The sequence below is a fragment of the Dendropsophus ebraccatus genome, chromosome 6 (assembly GCF_027789765.1).
Source record: "Dendropsophus ebraccatus isolate aDenEbr1 chromosome 6, aDenEbr1.pat, whole genome shotgun sequence".
NCBI lineage: Eukaryota > Metazoa > Chordata > Amphibia > Anura > Hylidae > Dendropsophus > Dendropsophus ebraccatus.
Genome location: NC_091459.1, coordinates 21,850,514 through 21,876,748, shown reverse-complemented (window position 1 = coordinate 21,876,748; position 26,235 = coordinate 21,850,514). Strand labels below are relative to the sequence as shown.

General features: G+C 42.5%; 1 protein-coding gene across 5 annotated transcripts in view; it reads left to right on the top strand.

Moving 5' to 3' along the window:
- Positions 1-26,235, top strand: part of FILIP1 (filamin A interacting protein 1) — a 123,436-nt gene that overhangs the window by 48,977 nt on the left and 48,224 nt on the right. For 4 of the 5 annotated variants that reach the window (XM_069974652.1, XM_069974648.1, XM_069974649.1 and 1 more), the window contains exon 2: positions 18,967-19,245. In XM_069974652.1, the coding sequence (XP_069830753.1) occupies positions 18,973-19,245 (273 nt within the window). In that variant the 5' untranslated portion in view covers positions 18,967-18,972. Of the gene's footprint in view, positions 1-7,162; positions 7,275-18,966; positions 19,246-26,235 lie in introns of those variants that run through there. The other variant, XM_069974650.1, reaches the window with a different exon arrangement.

Here is a 26,235-nt window from a genome sequence, read left to right as displayed (position 1 = left end):
TCATCGCAAAAACATCAGTCCCCAGGTTGTAGTATTGCAATTGAGCTTCATTCAATTTAACAGAACTGAGCTGCAAAACCCAAAACCTAAACTGAGAACAGGAGAGGTGCTGTTTCTGGAAGAAAGAGTACCTTGAAACTTGTGGGCTCCAATGCAAAATCTTTAAGGGGGCCCTTCGAATATGGTACTGAGTCCCGTATAGTTATGTCCATGTCCCCAGCAGTTATTATAGTTAGGGCCCTATTACACAGAGCAATAATCAGCCGATGACAACGATGGTTGGTTTAGATTTGGACCTAAAATCGTCTGGCACCGATTGCGCATCACTACGTGTAATAGCGGTGCACGGCCAATGGCTGACAACTGCCCAAACACCTGACACCTTACCTCTCCCCGCTCCCAGTCTTCTCTCCTGTGCTCTACAGCTTCCTGGTACCGGTGGCTGCAGCATCTAAGCGGCCTGTCAGCTGACAGTCCTCTCAGCCAATCACAGGCCGCGGCGGTCGCTTGGGCTGGGAGACTGCGGAGCACAGAAGAGAAGACCGGGAGCGGGGGAGGTAAGGTGTCAGGTGTTTGGGCAAGGGCTGCATGTAGCACTTACTGCCAGATTATAGGGCCGTCTAATAGGTCCAGTAAAAGAGTGCCGATCTAGAAAATCAGCGCTCGTTTACTAAAATGATCGGCCTGTGTAATAAGACCCTTAAAGGAGAAGTCCAGTGAAAATTTTATTAAAGTATTGTATTGCCCCCCAAAAGTTATACAAATCACCAATATACACTTGTTACGGGAAATACATATAAAGTGCTTTTTTCCCTGCACTTACTACTGCATCAAGGCTTCACTTCCTGGATAACATGGTGATGTCACTTCTGGGATAACATGGTGATGTCACTTCCTGGATAAAATGGTAATGTCACTTCCTGGATAACATAGTGATGTCACGACCCGACTCCCAGAGCTGTGCGGGCTGTGGCTGCTGGAGAGGATGATGGCAGGGGGGCACTGAGGGACACAGGGCACTGGAGGGACACTGAGCATCCCCTGCCATCATCCTCTCCAGCAGCCACAGCCCGCACAGCTCTGGGAGTCGGGTCGTGACATCACCATGTTATCCAGGAAGTGACATCACCATGGTATCCAGGAAGTGACATCACCATGTTATCCAGGAAGCACTTTTATGTGCATTTCCTATAATAAGTGTATATTGGTAATTTGTTTAAATTTTGGGGGGCAATACAATACTTTAATAAAAATTTTCGCCAGACTTCTCCTTTAATTATATTACTATTTGATTTTTTTTATTTTGGCTTCATATTCTAAAAGCAGTCATTCTACTAAACAAATTTCAGCTATTTCCAACGATTATTATTTTTTCTGTAAAATGAATGCTCGCACATTTTCAAAGGGTCAATGCAAGTGCAGAACCAATATCTAACTGATTCTAAATATAAAAAAGACTTTCCCATCCATCAAGTTACATCTGTTGTCTGTTGTGCACTGCAGGTTTAATATTAGCCCATACTGAAGGCATTTCCTTTTCCCAGATCACTGAGGTGTAATCTAACCTGCATCAAATGTGATTGGGGTTATATGACTGCCAGGATAATCTGCAGCAGCTGACATGCAGATCACAGCACTCACCATATTATACCGTATTATATCTACCCCTGCTTATAGACATATATATATACACATATACAATAATAAACAGCACTCACCATATCATACCGTATTATTTGTACCCCTGCTTATAGACATATATATATATATATATATATATATATATATATATATATATACAATAATAAACAGCACTCACCAAATCATACCGTATTATATCTACCCCTGCTTATAAACATATATATATATATACATATACAATAATAAACAGCACTCACCATATCATACCGTATTATATCTACCCCTGCTTATAAACATATATATATACATATACGATAATAAACAGCACTCACCATATCATACCGTATTATATCTACCCCTGCTTATAAACATATATATAGATATATATATAAATATACAATAATAAACAGCACTCACCATATCATACCGTATTATATCTACCCCTGCTTATAAACATATATATACATATACAATAATAAACAGCACTCACCATATCATACCGTATTATATCTACCCCTGCTTATAGACATATATATATATACATATACAATAATAAACAGCACTCACCATATCATACCGTATTATATGTACCCCTGCTTATAGACATATATATATATATACATATACAATAATAAACAGCACTCACCATATCATACCGTAATTTATATGTACACCTGCTTATAAACATATATATACAATAAACAGATACAATAATAAACAGCACTCACCATATCATACTGTATTATATCTACCCCTCCTTATTAACATATATATATATATATATATATATATATATATATATATATATATATATATACAATAATAAACAGCACTCACCATATCATACTGTATTATATCTACCTCTGCTTATAAATGTATATGTGTAGGCTGGGATCACAAACTCAAAGTATTCCCCATGTTTATATACTGCTTACACAGATTCATCTGTTAACAATCTCAACCACATTAGTCAGGACACTGTGATGTGTCACAGACCTACCCATTACCCTCTTGTCATATGATTAACCCTTATTTACTAGCACAATAAAACCATATACTTTAGAGTGTTTTTAAAGGGGTACTCCAGCATTTTTTTTTCTTTCAAATCAACTGGTGTCAGAAAGTTATATAGATTTGTAATTTACTTCTATTTAAAAATCTCAAGTCTTCCCATACTTATCAGCTGCTATATGTCCTGTAGGAAGTGTTGTTTTATTTACATTCAGACACAGTGCTCTCTGCTGCCACCTCTGTCTGAGACAGGAACTGTCCAGAGCAGCAGCAAATCCCCATAGAAAACCTCTCCTGCTCAGGACAGTTCCTGTCTCAGACAGAGGTGGCAGCAGAGAGCACTGTGTCTGAATGTAAATAAAACAACACTTCCTGCAGGACATATAGCAGCTGATAAGTATGGGAAGACTTGAGATTTTTAAATAGAAGTAAATTACAAATCTTTAAAGTTGATTTGAAAGAATTTTTTTTCCCGCTGGACATAAGGTCCATATCACATGGATCCTCGATAGAGATGAGCACAACACGAGCATGCTCAGCATTTTATTACCGGTGGCTGAAGAAGTTGGATGCTGCCCTAGGGAGTCCTAGAAAACATGGATGCAGCCACTAGTATTGAAATGCTGAAGAGAATCGAGTATTTGTGCTCATCTCTAATCCTCTATATGATGTTACTATATTTCGATAAGGCTACAAATTTGCATATATTTTTTATCTGCTTCCCTTTACATCTATTAACCAGACCATTTCGACTCTAATTTTCACTCAAAAATAGAGATGAGCAAACTTTTAAAAGCTCAGTTCAACGGGGTTCAGTGAACTTGGAAGAAAAGTGGGATCATCCAAACTGAACCTTAGGCCCCGTTCCCACTGAGGAAAGGTAGCGGAATTCCGCGACGGAATTGTCCGCCGCGGAATGCCGTTAGCCTCCCGCTCATAATGGGAGTCTATGGGAGGCGCGCGCTCCTGCCCTGTCCGCGCTGAAGAATGAACATGTTCATTCTTCAGCGCGTACAGAGCAGCAGCGCGCGCCTCCCATAGACTCCCATTATGAACGGGAGGCTAACGGCATTCCGCGGCGGACAATTCCGTCGCGGAATTCCGCTACCTTTCCTCAGTGGGAACGGGGCCTTAAAGGAACTACACAAAAACAGCTAAACGATTGCAGCTGTTTGTTTAGCTGTTTAGCTGTTTTAGTGTGGTTCAGCAAGTTTGCTCATCAGTACTTACCTATGTGCGCTCCCCCAATGTCCCCCACTAATTGTAGCCACCTCCACCACCTGACTGAAATGAAGGTGACAGCTTGCTCAGGCAATCACTAATTAAGATTGGGCAGCATCGTGGCCAGTGATTGGCTGAGTGGGCTGTCGTTCCCAAGACGAGAGAGACAGTCTGCTCAGCCAATCACTGATTAAGATCAAACAGCGTCGTGGCCAGTGATTGGCTGAGTGACCTGCCATTCCAAGACTAGAGTGACAGTCTTCTCAGTCAATCACTGGCTGCAGCGCAGTCAGTCGGTGATTGCCTTAGAAGACTGTCACTCTTGTCTTGGGAATGACAACCTGATCAGCCAATCACTGGCCGCCTTGCTGTCCTGTCTCATCAATTGGCTAAGTGTGCTGGAGGTGGCTGTGATCAGCGGGCCACACCAGAGACCCATAGGAGGACCCGTACAGCAGCATGGACAGGTAAGCATTGATTTTTTTTTCCTTTTGGTAAAGTTTGTAACAAATCTGTTTGTGAAGTTCAGTTCATCTCTATTCATAATTATTGTCGTATTTAGCTTTCATTGTACTGTGTGTGGCCCTAACCTTAGGGCCCTATTCCACCAGACGATTATTGTTCAGATTATCGTTAAATCGTTCGAATCTAAACGATAATCGTTCGGTTGAAGTGCAGTTAGCGATTAACAACCGAACGAGAAATTGTTGATCGCTTTATAAGACCTGGACCTATTTTTATCGTTGCTCGTTCGCAAAACGTTCGCATTGAATAAGACGTTGTTCGGTTGTTCGCAGTAGATACGAACGCAATAGCGAAGAAATAGCGAAGTTAAAAAGATCGCAAATACGATCATAAGTAACGAGTATCGTTCCATGGAAATGAGTGAACATTTTCAGGTCTTTCACAATAGCGGTCGTTTGAGAACGTTAATCGTTAACGATTATGCAAATGATACATAGCACACACCCCTTCCCCATTGCTGTCATGTGACCACACAGACCTCTGACAGCAGCTCTGCTTCTCTATTCTAGCCTGTTGTACTACACTACTGCATTATGGGGATCTGCAGTCCCATCCTGTATCTACAAACTGCTGCTGTGTTATCAGGGTTATGCAGTTACTATACATTATACTCCACATGCTGATTGCTATACTGTACAGTAACTTATAATATCACATATTCTGCTGTTTATAAATGTTTGTTTCATTTGTCTTACATGTTATTCAAAATATAAAATCATTATTTTTGGGGTGTGGACCCAATTGTCTGCATATCAGTTATTTCTTATGGAAAAATTTGCTTTGGTTTAAGAGTGGATTTGAATTACAAGCAAAGTCCCAGAACGAATTATGCTCGTAATCCAAGGCACCACTGTATATCGGACTCTTTATCTTCACGAGTAGTTTAATATTTGAAAGACAAGTTGAAAGCCTTAATAATCATTCTTCATGCAAACGAATTTGAGCAGACGAGGAGGAGCGTAAGTGTGACACATATGAGTGCAGAGTCCCAGACAAAGGCAGGATTGTGGGAACAGTGAGGTCAGTATAGTGTAATGAAGTCAGTGTAGTGGTTAACTGGTAACCTATTAAACTTTACCCAGCCCTTCAAATCAATGAGCTGATCATTATTCAGGATCAGTCAGGTCAGGGCTTTTTAATATGTATAATAGCTGTTTCTGTTAAACAAAAAGTCATTCTTCGCCATTGGAAACGTCGGAAACAGATTTCTGGGATTCCTATATGTGTGTATTATTATGACTCGAATAGTCAAGCTCATGATAAGTTTGACTTTATAACATTAATTTAGTCTCAGGTCTCATGCCATGCATGGTAACTGCTATATCACTAGAAGGCTGAATTCACACCGCAGCATATACAGTCAGCATATTTAGGCCATGTTCCCACTACGTAAGTTCCGTAGTAATCCTACGGAACTTATGTGGTGGTGCTTATGATCCCCGGTAATGTTGTGTCTGAGGATCGGCCGGTCACTTGCTAGATGGTGGTGTGTGACGCCACTCCGGTGGTGGTTTGCAGAGCTACAGCCGGACCTTAAGATGTTATTTTGTGACGCCAATGCCGGTTGGGCACACAGGTGTGGTGGCACACCTGCTTTTAGTTTAGAAGGCCGGTTGTACCTTTTTCCCCTGTTGACAGTGTCCTGCCGGGCTGCTACGGGGTCCCTTGGGATGATGTCATGGTGGGCTGGAGGGGTGTAGTGACTCTCCCAGATCGGAACTACCACCCACAGAAAGAGAAAATGCCCCAAGGCTGTAGTGTATACTGTGTCGGTGTGGGGAGAAGAATCACGGAGACTCTTTATCATAAATAGGCTTGGTTTTACTTGAAAGGTACTTGTGTGCGGCAAGTTATACAGCTTTACTTTGACGAGCTATGTTACACTTGATAGTTCGCTTGATAAAGCACTTGATAAGACACTTTATTGTACAATAACCAGATCTGCGACAGGAACAGAGCGAGGAGTACAGTCATGCTGACTGAGTTGACTTGTCAGTCTTCACACCACCTAATGCCCACCAGTGTTGGGTGACCCGTCCTATAAGGGTGAAACAAGGCCCTAGACCTTGTTAGCTGGGATGAGTGGAATGCTGAGGGTTCCCTGCTGACAACTGCGCTGCGAGAGTTCCTAGGCTTATCGCAACTTTGCTCTATCCGGATCAGTTCCTAGCTTACTGCTGTCTGCGGATACTGTCCTGCTCTGTGACTCTCCTAGTCCACGACGTGGGTTGAGGTTGTCTCTGACTTGTCCTCTCTTAAAAAAGTTCAACACTGCATAGTGTTGTGTAGCATTATGGAGAAGAAAACTGTTAGCTGTGTCCTGTCTGACGTCCTACCCATACAGGGTTCTGGCTAAGACTGACCTAAGTGGCAGAGGACCGGGGCCCAGAGAGGACCACTGTAGAGAGCTGTCTAGCTGGCGTCCTTCCTCTGCAATGTCCAAGATGAAAAACCTTCACACTTCCTCTACCCATGTGATTTTTAAATAGAAGTAAATTACACATCTATATAACTTTCTGAAACCAGTCGATTCAAAAGGAAAAGATTTTCACTGGAGTTCCCCTTTAAGTGACAGAGCAATATCTCTATGTCTTGTATATTTACATAGCTTAAGTCCAGAGTGGTAAGAGGAATCCACTAACAGTCACGGAATCATGTTGAGCACATTCTCTATGTAGCTCTTTGCATACATCACCCATATACAGAGTTACTGAATAACCAGCACATGGGAGGAAGTCTAGATAATAGTGGGAGTGACTTCTCCTCCAGTCAGTAGAAGTGTGCCGAAAGGGAAAGCACGTCCAGTCAAAGATAGATGAAGGTTCACAGACGGTGAATGAGGGGCAGAAAGGTAGAGACTGGGCGAGCACACCCTGGTAAGTACACTAACCTCTACAGCACTGCTACATCCTCACTATGCTAACCTCTACAGCACTGCTACATCCTCAGTATGCTAACCTATACAGCACTGCTACATCCTGACTTCCCTGGTACTGTACATATATGGGGCTTGCAAATATCTCTTGAAGGGACGGGATTTGTATTTGTTAGACGCAAAGTTTATACTGTCTATGATGGGACTCTTCTAATGAATAAGTATTTTCTGAAAATGGAAAATCCCTTGCTGCTTACTATTCGACTTTTGGATATAAAACCTGTTTGTTTTTGATTCTGCTTTTCATCTAGCACAATGACTATGAAGAATATATTATGAAAATAATTCATGCTTTTATTCTTCATGTATTGGAGATATTAGACAGTACTGGTCCCCACTTTAGTACTGAAGCGTAGCTTAGTGACTACTGATTGCTCAGTTTGCTTACATGTATTTCTGTTAGTTTTATGTCTTAGGCTGGGTTCACACTACGTTTTTGCAATCCGTTTTTTTTTTTGTTGCAAAAAACGGATGCATTTGTGTGCATCCGTTTTGATCCGTTTTTCCATTGACCTCCATTATTAGAAAAACGGATCAAAATGAATCCATGTTGTTTTTTTTAACGGACACAAAAGTAAGTTCAGCTACGTTTTTGTGTACGTTAAAAAAAACTGATCCGTTTTGATCCGTTTTTTTATAATGGAAGTCAATGGAAAAACTGATCAAAACGAATGCACACAAATACATCCGTTTTTTGCAAACGGATTGCAAAAACGTAGTGTGAACCCAGTTTTATTTGAATAACCAGTTGGCTTTAATAAAACTTTTTCAAGTTTTTATGTATTTGATGTTCATAGTATCTGCACTTTAGGGTATTTTGGGCTAAACTAGGCTTATAGATATTGTTGCCTTTTATTATTATTATTTTTTTTTTTTCTTACTTTTTTTTAACTGCACATGCTCCAGTACATGTCAGAAATTATTGTTTAAGATTAAAGGAGAATGGTGGCTGTAGCCAAATGCTACCAGTTGGAAGGGGAGGAAACAACAATCAGAGGTTGCTTACCTCTCCCTGTGCCCGCCATGCGCCACTGGACTGATCCCAGGACCCCCTGAGTTGTGATGATGTCAGTACTCGAGGGGAACATGCCTGCCCTGGGTATAGGCAGAGGTGAGTTAACATTGTTTGTTATGTTCCCCCTGTGCCCTACCGTTTCTATTAAAAAAATGTTTCCTTTAAAGGGAATGTACCATCAGGCCCGGACTGAAGCACTGGAGGTGGGCCGACCCACCCCCAGTGGGAGGAAACCCCGACCCTCTATGAGACTGCTCATTAGAATCAATGGAGCCGTATCATAGAGGGGTGGGGTTTCCTCCCACTGGGGGTGGGCCGGCCCACCTCCAGTGCTTCAGCCGGGGCCTGATGGTACATTCCCATTAATTTCTCTGCTATGCATTTTTCTTATATAACTGGTACACCCCCGATTACTTTGGAAAAGTGCTGTGATTGGCTGTTTTGACTTCGTTGGAAGGCCGCTGTCTCGTTAAATAGACAGCCGCTAATAAAGATCAGGATCATTATAGACATCTGTCATCGGCAAATAGCAGATGTCTTTTTGACCGCTGTGGGCAATGACGGACACAAAATCACATAGTGTGCACTTAGCCGTAGTGTGATTTGCCACATTCATATATGCCATTTTTTTTGTTAGTTCGCAATTTGGTGTCATGTGACCTGTGGCATGATTCACAGAATGTATAAAGGCACCGTTGCTATGTGCAATGTAGTTGAAGAAACAGTGGTAAAATTTCATCTCGGTGATGTCTGGAGTTGTTCATTGTCGGACACCCACTTTGCAGTTGCCTTGTTAGGATATGTTTAGTTGCTTGGAGTGTTACTCTTGGCCCTGGAAATAATTGTAAACATGGTTGTTACATTTCAAGATTGTGGTTCATCTACACCAAGCAGCTGATTGAGGGAAGGGTTACCATAGTCCAACTCCAGTTTTCATTACCTGCTAAGAGGTTCTATAATCTGAAACATTTAAGGAGTTTCTTGAAGATCAATATCCATGAATCCAAGTCCGGCCATTTTTCAAATCTGGTAGAGGATAGGGGCAGGGGGGAATTCGATCAGGAGTACAAACTTACCTCTTCCTGTGCCTGCGGTGAATGGCAGGACCAGTCTCAGGACCCCCGCCGGGCTCTGGGATCTCCGGCGTTGACACATTCCAACCCGGCAGATGGACTGGCCGCTCCAGTCACAGCCAGTCCATCAGCCAGGACAGGCATTGTCCCTCCACAACTCGGGGGAAAATGCCTTCTGGCGGTGGTCTCAAGGCCGGTCTGGCCACTTACCGCAGGCACGTGCAGAGGTAAGTTCTAACTCTTGATCAAATTCCCCCCTGCTCCTGCTGGCTGCTGGATTTTGAAAATGGCCAGACTTCTCCTTTAAAGGGAAACTAACAGCAGATTAGAAGACTGTAATCTGATGTTATGTTCCCCTAGTGCCAGGGACACTTCATCCTCAGTGTAGTTTTGGGTGAAGGGTTCCTGTCTAACTCAACAGGGGGTGTGAAATAATGCATGTTTGTAATTTACATTAATTCTTTTTTTTTTTTTTATCATGCTGTATAACAAAGCTATACTTACCTGTATCCAGGTCCAGTCTCCTAAAGCTTTTTAGTCTTGTGCTGGTTAAAAAAAAGAGACTAAACCCAGGAAGTTTCAGCCAGTACAGAGAGTCACAGCTCAATGTGTCCATCAGTCACATGACTGATACCTTTTCTATGTGCAGATGACCAGGATGTTTGGTCTCTCTTTTTTCAACCAGCACAAGACCAAAAAGCTGCCTTCAGGAGACTGGACCTGCATACAAGTAAGTATAGCTTTTTTAAAAATTAAAATAAATTAATAAATAAATAGCAAACATGATTTATTTCACATCCCCTGCTGATTTAATTTTTGAAATGAAAATCTCAGTGCCCTTATAAATATGTAAATTAGTCAGTTTGGTGCACTGGGGGTAGTACTACTGCCCACCTTTCTTCTTGAATATTTATCCAGCGTTTTGGAGTGCTGTATGGCCAGTGTGACATCACTGCAGAGTGACATATCTGTCATATCTATTCCTGCTGACACTTTAAATATTGGCGATCTGTAGCCTCGACTTGTGAATTTCACATTTTGGAGAGGGCCAGCTTTCCTGAGGGCCAGCTTTCCTTTTATTAAATAATTGTGTTCTCTATGAAATATCAATTCTGAAACATCTTACAACTGTAAATTGAGTAAATTGACAACTGGCTATTACCAGTGAGATGGTGTCGCTACACACTCTGACACTGTTCGGTCATTGCTGACAGTACTAGACGGGTGTTGTTTTATTCATACCGAGATGGGATAGTAAAGGAGGAGCACAATGCAGAATTTTGCAGATGTTCCACATTTGCTGTCGATGAATTCTCAGCAGAACTGACAAGTCCTCCGAATGGAATTCTAGAACAATTTATTGTCCTGCTGAACAGACTTTAGTAGCTGAAAAATAGGAAATACACGTGATAGATCCCAAAAAGTTTAACTGCATCAAGACCTTTTCTTATTGAACATAAAGGGGGAGATTTATCACACTGGTGTAAAGTAGAATTGTCTTAGTTGCCCCTAGCAACCAATCAGATTTCACCATTCATTTTTCATAGAGTGTGTGAGGAATGAAAGGTGGAATCTGATTGGTTGCTAGGGGCAACTGAGCCAATTCCACTTTACACCATGGTTGATAAATCTCCCCCAAAGTATACTTGCAATTTTATTTCCTGATTTATAATAAAATACTGTTGTTCATAGAAAAAGAGGGAAAGGCTGAAATAATACGCTGTAAAATAAAAAAATAAATAAAAAAAAACAGCTGTAAAACAGGTAAAAAACAGCTGTTTTTTAATCTAATAATGTGCTCTACTAAAGTCTATGGAAATGCATCGGAGGCTAGGTTCAAACAACTTCTTCTTTTCGCCATTCAATGGCCGTCTTTGTGGACGTCCGTCATTTTGAGGTCAAAAAATGTCCGTTATTTTAAAATACCACCCGTAATTTAAAGATAACGGATGTTATTTGACCTCAAAATGACGGAAAGCCACAAAGACAACCGTCAAACGTCCAAAAAAAGACATTGTGTGAACCTAGCCTGACAAAAATGGTAAACACTGGACACATTTCAGTATTAGACAGATAGAAAGCAATCACAGCTTAGCTCTCATGATATAACATCTGTGCCCACACGGGCTTCAGTACTAGTCTCTGTCTATAAAGTATGACAGAGGAGGTGCTGTTGACCATAATTTGGGGCATGTATTTTTTTTTTTTTGTCTGAACAGTGCTCTATTCCTTTTCTTGCAGTTTTACCATCACACCCGTCTGTTTCTTCCGCTGACCTTGTTCTGAGCTGCAGACGGTTAAACTCTTGTGAATGACACTCTTGTGAGACGATTATCAGCCTCACTTGGCCGATTACCGACCATTCAGGCTGATAATCGTTAACGGTAATAACACATATTGAAAGGCAATGATCAGCCAACATGCTCAATGTCAGCTAATCATGGTCTTTCAAGATGCCATAAGAGCCCGCTCTCGCTTCCCCCGGAAAAACATGCCATGTAATACGGCCTTTACTCCTTCTAGCCTGTGTGGTCTGGATGTCAGAGGACTGGTCCAATCATGCCCTGGATTGCCATTCTGACTTCACATAAGAATACCACTGGCCCTTCATTTAGTGCTTGCTATAAGTCCTGTGTAGATTTGGCTGGCATTTTATCTGTATTGCTGTTTTGATTGTCTGACCTCTGAGTTACCCTTCTCTGACTTCCCACTTTCCTGATGAGTTGGTACTGTATTTGCTATTTCAGGTTTGACGTGTATCTGCCTATCTGGACTGTTCGTCTCTTAGTGCACTTTTGCGTAGGGAGGGACTGTTGACCAGTTGTGACTGACCGCCTAGGATCAGGCTGGCAAGTAGACAAGGACAATCTTGGGGGGCCTAGCACTTAGGGGCAGTTTACACCAGTTTCAGTTTTATACACTTTGATACATCTGGGCCTTAGTATATAATAAAGAATACATAGAATATATATAATATTCCAGTAAATACTTCTTTAAAATACTACTATATCTACCAGTGTTTAATCCGGCATCAAGTGATGTCTGTTTAAATTAACTGCCATTGAAATGTTATAAATACCTGTCATCGGTGGCTGGAGTGGCTTCCCACGATCCGTTGTAAAGGCATCTCGAGGTCTCTGCTAGGCCTTGGTTGCTGCCATGGCTTGGCAATTGCTACAGTTTTCTTTAGCAGGCTGTAGCAAATGAGTGCAGATTCAATGATCAACGCAGTACATAGGTCCTGCATTTATCTCTACGAGCAAACAAGTTATTGCTCATAGAAGTCCCCTAGGATAAAAAAAAATAAAAAAAAAAAATAAATGTCACACACCTGTCACTTAAAATTGAAGAAAACAGAACTGACTGTGTTGTAAGTTTCAGGAGTTAAAGAAATTCTTACAGTCTGCGAGTGTGGGCCACATTTTTTTCCCTTATTTTTTCTTATTCAATTCTAGGTTTAGAGTCCTTTTAAGACATTTGCCAAGGACCTGACTAAGTGCATGGCAAACCATTTCTCTATTCTTTTTTGGACAATGGATGCAAAGTGAACAGGAAATTACTGCATTAGCAGGATAATAACAAGTGTGGTGAATGTTATCCTCACAAATGAGTTTGCTGTGAATGATTTTAGGCTTAATTGTTACGAGTCATTAATAGTTTATTAGATACTGTATGGGCATAATAATTTAAACTTTTTATTTAAATGGGTATTCCCATTACCTAAACTTTTGTTAAGTAACAGGGAATGAAAAAAAGCAGATTTTACTAATGGTTTGTATTAGCAAGATTGCATTCTTTTGAAGTTTGGTCCCTTTCTCTCCCTATACTGTTGATTGCTTGTTGCTTGGGTTCCCGACCACTGCTCTCCAGTTTGAGGCTATGTTCACACTACGTAAAACTACGTCCGTTGTTGCCATCGTTTTTGCGGGGTGGAACAATGCCTTAGTTTCAATGGGATCCCAGCCGGAGCGTATACACATCGTATACGCTCCGGCCGGGATCCCGTGCGGCCCCGCAAATAACTGACATGTCAGTTTTCTGCGGCCGCAATTCAATGAATTGCGGCCGTAGGAAACCCTGTTAGTTCACACTATGAAGCGAGCGGGTCCGGCCACTCGCTTCACTGTGTGCTATGGGAAGCTCTGATGCAGGCGCGCGCTGATGTGCCTGCATCGGAGCTCTGCGGCCGGACGTATCATCCGGCCGGTACTTAAGTACCGCGATGTTCCGGGCAGAGACCGACCATCCCGTGACCCGGCCGGGGTCACGGAACGGCCGGATGTTCACGTTGTGTGAACATAGCCTAAGAGTGTTGTCTGGGTTGTGCTGCCATTTGGGTGGTCGGGATCCTCCAGAGTGGTAAGTATGATTTTTACACCATCACTCCCATCCACTTTGTCTGTCTTAGGTCATGTGAGGCATGTGTAACCTCAGTGGGAGACAAAGCAATGCTGAGCTGATTCAGCTCAGCACCACTGGCTCCTGTCCTGGCACTGCAAAACAAGCCCCGATCTCGCTGATCAGTGCTCCCGTGCATCCTTGCGAAGCCCCATATCGGACTGTGTAAAAGGACCTTTATGTGGTCGTACTATTTAGGTGGTCATACAGCTTCGATAGCTGTTGGCTGAACTAAAGTGTTGGAAATGGAGAGACTCTGAGATGCAGCTTTTTTATTTAAAGAGCACCGAAGAGACAGGAAATAGTAGTCAGGGAAGTTTTATACCTGCAGCTAACGTATAGACATATATATATATATATATATATATATATATATATATATATTAGCTGTATGATTGTGTGGACTCACCTACTATATCACTGCACTCCTAGTCTCTTAGATAAGGCAGAACGTTATCTTCAGCACTACTCTTTGTATGGAGAGGCATACAGAGGAACACCAAGGGCAGCGTCTAGTAAGGAAGAGACGGGTCTAGGTGCTGCCAGGAGGGATTTGATAGGCGATAATAAAGTAATGTAGATTACAGGAAGTCAACAACACCAGAGGAACTACTTCATGTAACACATGTCATTTTTTTGTGTTTGTGAGTGGTGTCACATAGAAACATTGGTTTCTTAGGCATCTGTCGGCATTTAATAGATACAGCTATGTATTCTCAAGATTAGGTCCTTATAGCTCATGTTTTCCCAAATTTCAACCTTTTGACTAAAGATGAGTGAATCAAATCAGAGCAGATTTGTTCTGAATAATAATAAAAAAAATGGATGTGGGTGGGCGAGTTGGTACAAGGGCAGGAGTCTCTGCTCTTGTAATTACCAAGCAGTGAGACCCAGTGAATGGGTGGGTGCCACCCATCACAGATTACTTACATTCTCTGTGTCCATATGTTCAGTAAAATGTATGCCTCACCTAGTGGAAGACACCACGGAAACTACATAGAGGGGCAGGGACACTTATTCTTTTGAAAGAAACCCCTGTTCAAGTATAGAAGCCAGTGCTATGCATCACTGCTTACTGGTTGGCCCAAAAAGTTAAATGACAATGCTGTGCATCACCACTTGAGTAGATTTTTGGGGAGGTTTGCTCATCTCTACTTATAACAGACCTGTTCTTTCTATGACTAGGTGGTGGGTGGAGTAACTATTTTTTTGGGTGGTGTGTCATGATACATTCATGCAAAGTTGGTTCCTAAAAAGAAAGTATATAGACTATACTGCAAAACAGATGTAACATGCACTAGTGAAAATATCCCTGTCACAGTGTGTAACTAAATCGGTTCCCTGTAAAATATATGGTGCTGTAGACTCAACATAACCTATTACATTATTTTTACTATTTGGACTTAATTAATTTAAAAACATGTCCGGTTTATCATGTAGCTATAATGTAATGTGTAACGTATACGTCATATTCTTCTCCAACAAGCTTGTATACTGCATATGAGGAAGATGTGAGCGTTCTGTGTCTCTGTAAGCAATTAGAAGCCATGAAGTCAGGTTTAATGCTCTAGGGAAAGGCTTTATTTCTTGTCAGCAGCATGTAATATTCGTGATATCATCCAAACCACTCCAAACAAAGCCAGTAGAAATGGGGGGAAATGTTCCTCTTTCTGTAAAGAGAAAAAAAAGGGAAACACCAGTTGTCTACTTCCTGTAAAAAGTTATTGAGAATAAGTTAATGTATCTCCAATGATTCTCAGATGTTGGAGGTATGCAACTTTATGAAGTGCTCTAGGTATTAAATGCCGAAATCATTTTCTTCCTTTGTTTCATAAATAGGAACCATAAACTAGTAAAAAAATGAGTTCCTATTTTATAAAGCCCTACAGATAGCTTCAAAGAACTTCAGAATATAGTGTGATACCTTCAGGAAAAACTCCAGAAGGGGAGAGAACTTTAGGGTCTATATAAATATTTAAAGGAGAAGTCCAGTGGATTTTAAAAGCCGACAGGGACAGGGGGGAAATTGGTTACAAGTACTAACTTACCTCTCCCCGTGCCCATGGTGAGTCGGGGGATTGGGCTTGGGAGCCCCACAGAAAGGCATTTCCCCCCAAATTGTGATGACGTCACGAATCGGAGGAAAAGGCCTGTCCCAACTGATGGACTGGCCACTCAGCCAATCAGTGACTGGAACGGCGTCCCACCCCAGTCACTGACTAGTTGAGTGACTTGTAATCAACATCTTGTCTTATATAATATGTATGAATAAGTGACACGTATCACTGTTGCTTATATATATTTAGTGCTATTTCACCACAAATTTGCAATTTCCCGGTAAAATATCAATATTTTTGCAGAGATTTTGATGGAATTTCAACAAAAATGACAATATTTATTTGCAAATTATGTAATTTGTGGCAAAAAACAAATTTGGATTTGAATTTAGATTGTGAGCCCTTACTGGGACATTGGCAAAATTGGCAAAACTATGTGGATTTGGCGCTATACAAATAAAAGCATTATTATTATTTTTTATTAAAATACCCAAATAAATGCTCATAAAAAGGAGTTAATTTATACATGTACCATGCGAGGGATCCATGATGAAAAAAAACCCAACTATTGTGGCATGTTCCATTGCATGAATAGCGTTCATAGTGTCGGCAAAGAAAAACAACAGGTCAATTGTTTTTGTGCTGACTTTTTTATTGCTATTCTTAATTGCTATATTTTGTCCTGACCCCTCAATATTTTTGCCAGTAGCTGACTAATGGGAATCCTATTTGTTATTATTGGAAGTCAGGTAGAAGAGCGTTATCTACTATGTCACATGCCCCTCAGTCCTAGTACTAGACAGCGTATCATGCACATCATCTTGTTCCTGTTGGCCTTCTAACAATTGTAAATGCACAGGCGTGGTTGTAGTGCATGGAGAAAAAAAGATTACAGCATCAAAATAAGGTGTGTAATGTCTTCCTGGATAAGTAATATGAGGCGGAATGACCAGAGATGTGTTTAATAACAGCTACTTAGAATATTAGAAAAGCAGATGTCAAGTCAAATCAGGGACATTAGAGTCTTCCTTAAAGGGAAACTATCAGCAGGTCAGACTAATCTAACCTGCTGATAGCTCCCTATTGCACAGGGGGTGCTGAGGATTAAGGTAACTCTCTTAATTTTATCCTTTACACTGTTTCCATGCACTTTGCAGTTTAATCTGGCATGTTGTAAGGCCATTTGGAGCACTGTGGTGGAGCTATCTTAGCCACCTTAAAGTGTCACTGACGTTATATCTTTAAACATCTAAATCAGCAATAGATGTGATATAAAGCAAGTTTGCAATATACATTCATTATTTTTTTGTTGTTGTTATCATGCTGTAAAACAAAGCTGTACTTACCAGAAATCCAGGTCGTCTCCTGAAGGCAGATTTTCTGACGTGCTGGTTGTAAAAAACAGAATAAACATAGAAATTCCAGCCGGTACAAAGAGTCACAGCTCAATGTGTCCCTCTGTGAGCGCTCAGATGGCCTGGGATACACGGGATTTCCTGTTTTCTGAGTGTTTCCTGTTTTTTTAAGAAAAAAAAACAGTCAGAAAACAGGAAGTGCCGTGTTCTCCATGATAACTAAAAAATAAATAATGAATGTAAATTGCAAACTTGCTTTATATCACATCTACTGGTGATTTAGATTTTGAAAGTTATAACGACAGGTACACTTTAACTTGCAAAGTCTGGGCAAATCGATTTTTTGAGTGCTGGGGGGCCATAAAAGAAATAACGTGTTCTTAACTCCCTTGCTCCAGTGCTGGTGGCAACATATCGCCGTTCTGGTCCCCGGGTAGTGGCATGTGCGATCTGCTCAGCCAGTCAGCGGCTGTAGCGGGGTCCCGTCCAATGTTATGCGCGACCACCCAAAATACAAAACAACATTGGCTGTATATAATCTAATATGAAGAATTTGTGTATTTGCATATATTTTATTTTTATATGATTCCTGATTTGAATAATATGATTTTACAATATCATATTCGACTCCCAGATCAAAGATGTTACTGTGGTTTTTAAATCGGTGTGTTCAATAAAATGCTGAGCATGGTTATTTGATTCACTTGCTATGACAACATAAGGATATGAGTGCATGGTTAAACAAAGACAAATCTCCGGTTCCTAAAATGGAAATCCTATCCCCTTCCCAAATTACCATATTTACATATAGGCCATGTAGCCATGTAACTATGCTAAGACATCAACTTGGTTATCAGCTAATTCCTACTTTGCTGATGATGCAGCTAAACGAAGCAAATGACTTCCCAGTCAGGAAAACATAAGGGGATTGTGTTTTTCCATAGCACAGCTGGTGAAGGACCGGGCTTTTAGATGTTTTACATATACATGTATATTACAGAGAGATAGATAGATAGATAGATAGATAGACAGACAAAGATGATCCGTCAAAGTGGATCCATGGTCTACGATCCTACCGGCTGGCACCGCCCCAGGTTAATTGTTATGCCGCTTTTTTCCTGAGACTAGTTAGATAGATAGAGTTAATGGAGAAGTCCCACGGAAGTACAAAAACTGCAGGCAGGCTGGTGGGCGCAGGAAAATAATAAACAACTGAACTCACCCGTCCTCGTGCCTCCGATGCACCGATCCTAGGAACCGTTTACATCAGCCGATGACTTGCAGCTCCTCTAACTGCACCGTCATGTCCCCGGCTGAGTGATTGCCCACCCAGCCAATCAATGACTGGGACAGGACACTGTCCTAGTCTCTGACTGGCTGAGCAGGCAGTTGCTCAGCCGGTCCGTGACACTTCAGCTGGAGAACTGGGTATGTGACATACCCGGTTTCAAGCTAAAGATGACAGCCGGCTGATTGAATGGGACCCGGGAGCGACACATCGGCAGCACAAGGACGGATGAGTTCAGTTATTATTTTACTGCCCCCACCAGCCTGCCTGCAGTTTTTGTACTTCCGTGTGACTTCTCCTTTAATTACCATGACTTTCAAAGCAGGTTTGGCTAGATTTACAAAAATTTTGTAGAGGGTAGTATTGTAATGACTTCTTTTATTTATTTATTTATTTATTTATTTTTTCTCCTAAAATTATTTTATTCATCTTCTTCTTGGGTTTTAGGTAGGAATGAGATCTCGAAATCAAGGGGGAGAAAGCTCGACAGCTGGGCAGCTCTCCAGCTACAACAATGGAAATGCAATAGAAAATGAGAATCTCGGCAGTGATGGCAAAAACAAGAATAAAATCCACAGAAACAAGGAAGGAGATGTACAGGTCTCTGCGACTGTCAAAAGACATGCTAAAACTTCAGGACTGTGCGAAAGAAAAAACAGAAAAATACAAGACCCGTCCAAAGAGGATCTTGTAAAGCTGCTAAGTGTTATGGAAGGAGAACTGCAGGTACGGTGGGTGACATAAATGATAACTATGTTGCTAGAATTTGCTATAAATTGTTATTTATTGGAGGTCCAACTGTTGGGACTCCCATCGATCCCTTAGGCTATTTTCAACTCAAATCTTTCAGGTATGAGTTGTGAGAAATCAGACTTCACATCAGCACCATCCATCCAAGAGTTCTTGTCAATTGCAAACCCTTCAAGGCAATTTAAAGGGTCTATCGTGTCCCTGTTATAAGAGGGTTGATACAGAATCTTTTTGATATATACATCCGGTGTCGAAATGGCCCACCAGAGGACCAGAGAATCCTCCAGTGGGCCCCCAGCTTTAGAACTTGCACAAACACTGACTGTCATGTTGTTTTTAGATGGTTCTTCAATGGTGTGCCCCCAGGATCATTTCCTCTGTTGGGCCCCAGATACCCCACTCCGACACTATATACATCCAGGTTCTGGCACAGGCTTGGTGTCCCTGACATTTTGAGGGAATATTTGTCAAGACTCTGTTAACGACGGGAGCAGGTGTGGATCTGTATCATGATTTATGCCTGTGAGTGGCCACACCTCCTTTACGCCTTGCTGCGCCCCCCCCCCTTGCCGGCCCATCAGGTGAATGGGGATATGGCTGGTGTGTGCCATGGTGTGTGCTCTTCCGTAAAGTATGCCAGGGGCACATCTTGATTAATCTTCCCCTTTTGAGTCTGCCCTTGTGAACCATTGTTAGTTTGTAGAATGTGATCGTGTAAGGATTCTGTGTTGGAAACAGAAAGTCAAATTTAGGCTGGGTTACACTCAATTTTTGCAGAAAAAAAACGATGTAAAAATGGATGCAACTGCGTGCAATCCATTTGGGTCTTTTTTCCCATTGACTTCCATTATAAAAAAAAAAAACTGATTAAAATTGATGAGTTTTTTTTTTTTAGTGCACACAAAAACGTGACCATGTTTTTGTATATGTTAAAAGCAACCATTTAACATGGATATGTTAAATGGACTGCAAAAACACAGTGTCAACCTAGCCTTAGGGGTTTTCTGGGTTTATAACATTGATCCCCAAGCCATACCACCAATGTGTGATCGGCACCATGACTGACCAGATGTTCAGGGTAGCCACTGCATTGGCACTGGTGCTCAAAGTCCTGCACCATCTACCGTGTAGCAGTGGGATGGGTTGATTTAATAGGAGCTGTGTTGCAGTAACCCATGCCACGGTTGCCACCACTACATAGTATACAGCACAGAGCTTCCAACACTGTTTGCTGTGTATGATTGCTGATGCAGCAACTCCCCTTAACAGCTGATTGGTGGGGGTGCAAGGTGTTGGCACCCTAGTGATCAGACATTGACGACTTATCCTGTGGACAGGATATCCTGTGTTATAAACCCGGAAAACCCCTCTAAGCTCATGCTGGTACCTTTCTGTGGGATCAGCAGAAAAATCTCATAGCAGTCTTAGGCCACATTCACACTTTGTAAGACAGAGGCTGTTCTGTGACATGGCCGTGTCATAGAACGGCCACTGTCTGTGAAGTTCACCTCAGCTAGTACTGCAGTACTGGCCGGATGAACATCACTTCTTTAAAATTGAAATGCAGACACATTCAGGTGTGCCCACATTCCAATTAGCCATTGCAGATAATGTTAAGTGCAGCCGGAGCCACACTTTACATTGTCTCCACAGTCAATTTTGTGCGGCCGCTATTCATTGAATAGTGGCCACTAGAGATGAGCGAACCGGGTTCGGGTCCGAGTCCATCCGAACCTGAACAATCGGCATTTGATTAGCGGGGGCTGCTAAACTTAGATAAAGCTCTAAGGTTGTCTGGAAAACATGGATACAGCCAATGACTATATCCATGATTTCCACATAGCCTTAGGGCTTTATCCAAGTTCAGCAGCCACCGCTAATCAAATGCAGAAAGTTCGGGTTCGGATCGACTCAAGCATGCTCCAGGTTCACTCATCTCTATTCCCTGTCGCTGCTGTATATGATAAGGTTCGCTCATCTCTAATGGTCACACGAAATTGACTTGTCAGTTTTTTGTGTGGCCGCATGAAATTCCAGCCGGAGTATATACAATGTGTATACACTCCAGCCAGGACTCCTCAGTAATAAAAGTGATCGGCCTTTGTGATTAAATAACGGCCATTGTTAAATGAAAATATATAATCTATTCATATCCACCAGCACAAAGTCACCACCTTCATCTGCTGATTGTATAGTCATTATGGTATCTCTTTCAAACATAGCTATTACCATCAACTCAGAAAGTGCAAAGAGATCCCAAATCCTTAACCCCTTCACGTCAGCCATCTGTATATATACGTTCCTATTGCACATGCCCCGTGCAGTAGGAATGTACATATACGTTCCTGACTGACAGGGGCTTTGTGATGAGAATGGGATCGCTGCAGGGACAGCGATCCCGCTCTCATCTGTGTACAGCACCGGAGATAATGAGGATCAGCTGCGATTCCGCAGCTGACCCCCATTAACCCCTTAGTGACCGCCGAAACGGCGGTCACTAATGGGCCGGTGCCGCCGCTGTATTTCATCTCCCCCCACCGTGAATCCACGGTGGGGGGAGATGAAATAAGTAAAAATCAGACCCCAGATCAGCCCCCTAGTGCCCCAGTCACTAACCCCCCCTCCCGTGGCGGCCATCGGATCCAAGAAAAATGAATGAAAGCCCCATGCTCTCCGCCACCGGAGGTAGCGGAGAGCATGGGGCAGTCATCGGGACCCCCCCTGTGGGGTCCCGGTACAAGCGATCAGCGGTATATACTATATACCGCTGATTGCTTGTGCCATGTGCCGCCGGCACTTTTTATCCCCTGTCACCATGAATGATTGGTGATAGGGGATAAAAAGTGATGTCCCCCCCACCCCCCAAGTCGCCCCCCACCCCCCCTGTCACCCCCGTCCCCCAGTCACCCCCCCCCCTTCCCCATATACTCACCTGCTCCTGGAGCTCCTTCCTCTTCCGTGTCCTGGCTGGTTATGAAGTGCGCATGCGCTCCACAACCAGCCAAGCTCTGAAAATTTTAAGTGACAGAGACCGATTTGGTCTTTGTCACTGAACTATGATTACTGTGATAGAAAATATCACAGTAATCATAGTAATACAGTGAACATGAATGTATAAAGTACAAAAAGTGACAAACATACAAAAAAATAAAACACACACTTTTTATTATAGTAATAATTGCAGTTTACTCCCAAATTACCCCTAACCCCCCCCCCAGATTACCCGTAACCACCGCAGGTTGCCCGTAACCACCCCAGGTTGTCCGTAATCACGTCAGATTGCACGTAACCACCGCACGTTGCCCATAACCACCGCACGTTGCCCATAACCACCGCACGTTGCCCGTAACCACCGCACGTTGCCCGTAACCACCGCACGTTGCCAGTAACCACCGCACGTTGCCAGTGACCCCCTCCAGATTGTCCGTAATCACCCCAGATTGCCTGTAACCACCCCAAATTACATGTAACCACCCCAGATTAGCTATAAGCACTTCACTCTATCCGTAACAATTCTAGATTGTCTGTAACCCCCCCAGGTTGCCCGTAATCATGCCAGATTACATGTAACCCCCCAGATTGCACGCAACCACCGCACGTCGCCTCTGACCACCGCACCTTGCCTCTGACCACCGCACGTCGCCTCTGACCACCGCACGTCGCCTTTGACCACCGCACGTCGCCTATGACCACCGCACGTCGCCTATGACCATCGCACCTTGCATCTGACCACCGCACCTTGCCTCTGAACACTGTACCTTGCCTCTAACCACCCCAAATTGCCAGTGACCCCCTCCAGATTGCCCGTAACCACGCCAGATTACAGGTACCCACCTCTGATTACCTATTAGCACTTCAGTTTATCCGTAACCACAGCAGGTTGCCTGTAACCACCCCAGATTGTCTGTAACCACCCCAGATTGTCCGTAACCACCCCAGATTGTCCGTAACCACCCCAGATTGTCCATAACCACCCCAGATTGTCCATAACCACCCCAGATTGTCCGTAACCACCCCAGATTGTCCGTAACCACCCCACGTTGCCTGTAACCACAGCAGGTTGCCTGTAACCACCCTAGATTGTCTGTAACCACAGCAGGTTGCCCGTAACCACCCCAGATTGTCCGTAACCACCCCAGATTGTCCGTAACCACCCCAGATTGTCCGCAACCACCCCAGATTGTCCGCAACCACCCCAGATTGTCCGTAACCACAGCAGGTTGCCTGTAACCATACCAGATTGTCTGTAACCACAGCAGGTTGTCCGTATTCACCCCACATTGCCCGTAACCACCCCAGGTTGCCTCTAACCACCCCAGGTTGCCTCTAACCACACCAGGTTGCCTGTAACCACCCCAGGTTGTCGTAACCACAGCAGGTTGCCTGTGACCACCCCATGTTGACCGTATCCACCCCAGATTATCCGTAACCACCCCAGATTACCCGTAACCACCTCAGACTGCCTGTAACCACCCCAGACTGCCCGTAACTACCCCAGACTGCCCGTAACCACCTCAGACTGCCCGTAACCACCTCAGACTGCCCGTAACCACCTCAGACTGCCCGTAACCACCTCTAGATTACCCGGAACCACCCCAGACTGTCCGTAACCACCCCACATTACCTGTAATCTAATTTTTTTTATTGTATTTTAGTAACTGCGCTATTCTAATAACTGTTACTAGCTGCGGTTTTGCTCCAGCAAATTGGCGCTCCTTCCCTTCTGAGCCCTGCTGTGTGCCCATACAGTGGTTTATGCCCACATATGGGGTACCGTTGTACTCAGGAGAACCTTCGTTACATATTTTGGGGTACATTTTTTCTCCTGTTTCTTGTGAAATTTAGAAATTTCAAACTAAACCAACATATTTTTGGAAAAATTCAAGTTTTTCATTTTTACTGGCCAATTTTGAATACTTTCCTCTAATACCTGTGGAGCCAAAATGCTCATCCTACCCCAAGATGAATTCTTTGAGGGGTGTACTTTCCGAAATGGGGTGACTTTTGGGGGGATTCTATTCTGTAGACATTACAGGGGCTCTGCAAACGCACCTGGTGCTCAGAAACTTCTTCAGAAAAATCTGCAGAGAAAATGCTAATTGGCACTCCTTCCCTTCTGAGCCCCGCTGTGTGCCCATACAGTGGTTTATGCCCACATATGGGGTACCGTTCTACTCAGGAGAACCTGCGTTACAGATTTTGGGGTGAATTTTCTCTCCTGTTCCTCGTGAAATTGAGAAATTTCAAACTAAAGGAACATATTATTGGAAAAATTCGAGTTTTTCATTTTTACTGTCTACTTTTGAATACTTTCCTCTAATACCTGTGGGGTCAAAATGCTCACCACACACCAAGATGAATTCTTTGAGGGGTGCACTTTCCAAAATGGGGTGACTTATGGCAAGATTTTACTCCGCTGGCACTACAGGGGCTCTGCAAACACACCTGGCGCTCAGAAACTTCTTCAGCAAAATCTGCATTGAAAAAGCTAATTGGCGCTCCTTCCCTTCTGAGCCCTGATGTGTGCCCATACAGTGGTTTATACCGACATATGAGGTACCTTTTTACTCAGGAGAACCTGTGTTACAAATTTTGGGGTACTTTTTTTCTCTTGTTCCTCGTGAAATTGAGAAATTTCAAACTAAAGGAACATATTATTGGAAAAATTTGAGTTTTTCATTTTTACTGTCTACTTTTGAATACTTTCCTCTAATACCTGTGGGGTCAAAATGCTCACCACCCCAAAATGAATTCTTTGAGGGGTGCACTTTCCAAAATGGGGTGACTTATGGCGAGATTTTACTCCGCTGGCACTACAGGGGCTCTGCAAACACACCTGGCGCTCAGAAACTTCTTCAGCAAAATCTGCATTGAAAAAGCTAATTGTTACTCCTTTCCTTCTGAGCCCCGCTGTGTGCCCATGCAGTGGTTTATGCCCACATATGGGGTACCATTGTACTCAGGAGAACCTGCATTACAAATTTTAGGGTACTTTTTTTCTCTTTTTTCCTCGTGAAAAAAAAATTTCAAACTAAACGAACATATTATTGGAAAAAATTTGTTTTTCATTTTTACTGTCTAATTTTGAATACTTTCCTCTAACACCTGTGGGGTCAAATTGCTCATCCTACCCGAAGATGAATTCTTTGAGGGGTGAACTTTCCAAAATGGGGTGACTTATGGGGTTTTTTCTCTCTGCTGACACTACAGGGGCGCTGCAAATGCACCTGGCGCTCGGAAACTTCTTCAGCAAAATCTGCAATGGAAAAGCTAATTGGCGCTCCTTCCCTTCTGAGCCCCGCTGTGTGCCCATGCAGTGGTTTACGCCCACATATGGAGTACCGTAGTACTCAAGAGAACCCGTGTTACAAATTTTGGGGTGCTTTTTCTCTCATGTTCCTTTTGAAAATGAGAAACTTTTATCTAAATGTATATATTATTGGAAAATTTTAATTTTTCATTTTTTTACGGCCTAATGGTGAATACTTTCCTCCAGCCCCTGTAGGGTTAAAATGCTCATTATACCCCTAGATTAATTCTTTAAGGTGTCTAGTTTCCAAAATGGGGTCACTTATGGGGGTTTCCAGTATACAAATCTCCTAAATAAACTTAAAATAAGAACTGGTCCCTAAAAAAATCAGTTTTGGAAACTTTCACGAAAATGTGGTAATTTGCTGATAAATTTCTAAGCCCCGTAACACCCTAAAAAAGTAAAATATGTTTATGAAATGAAGCCAGAATAAAGAGGACATATTGGTAATGTGACTTAGTAACTAATTTATGTAATACAACTTTCTTTTTTTAGAAGCAGAGAATTTCAAAGTTCATAAAATGCAAATTTTTTCAATTTTTCATGATATTTTGATGTTTTTCACAAAAAACACACAAAGTAGTGACCAAATTTTGCCACTAATATAAAGTGCCATATGTGACGAAAAAACAATCTCAGAATCGCTAGCATACGTT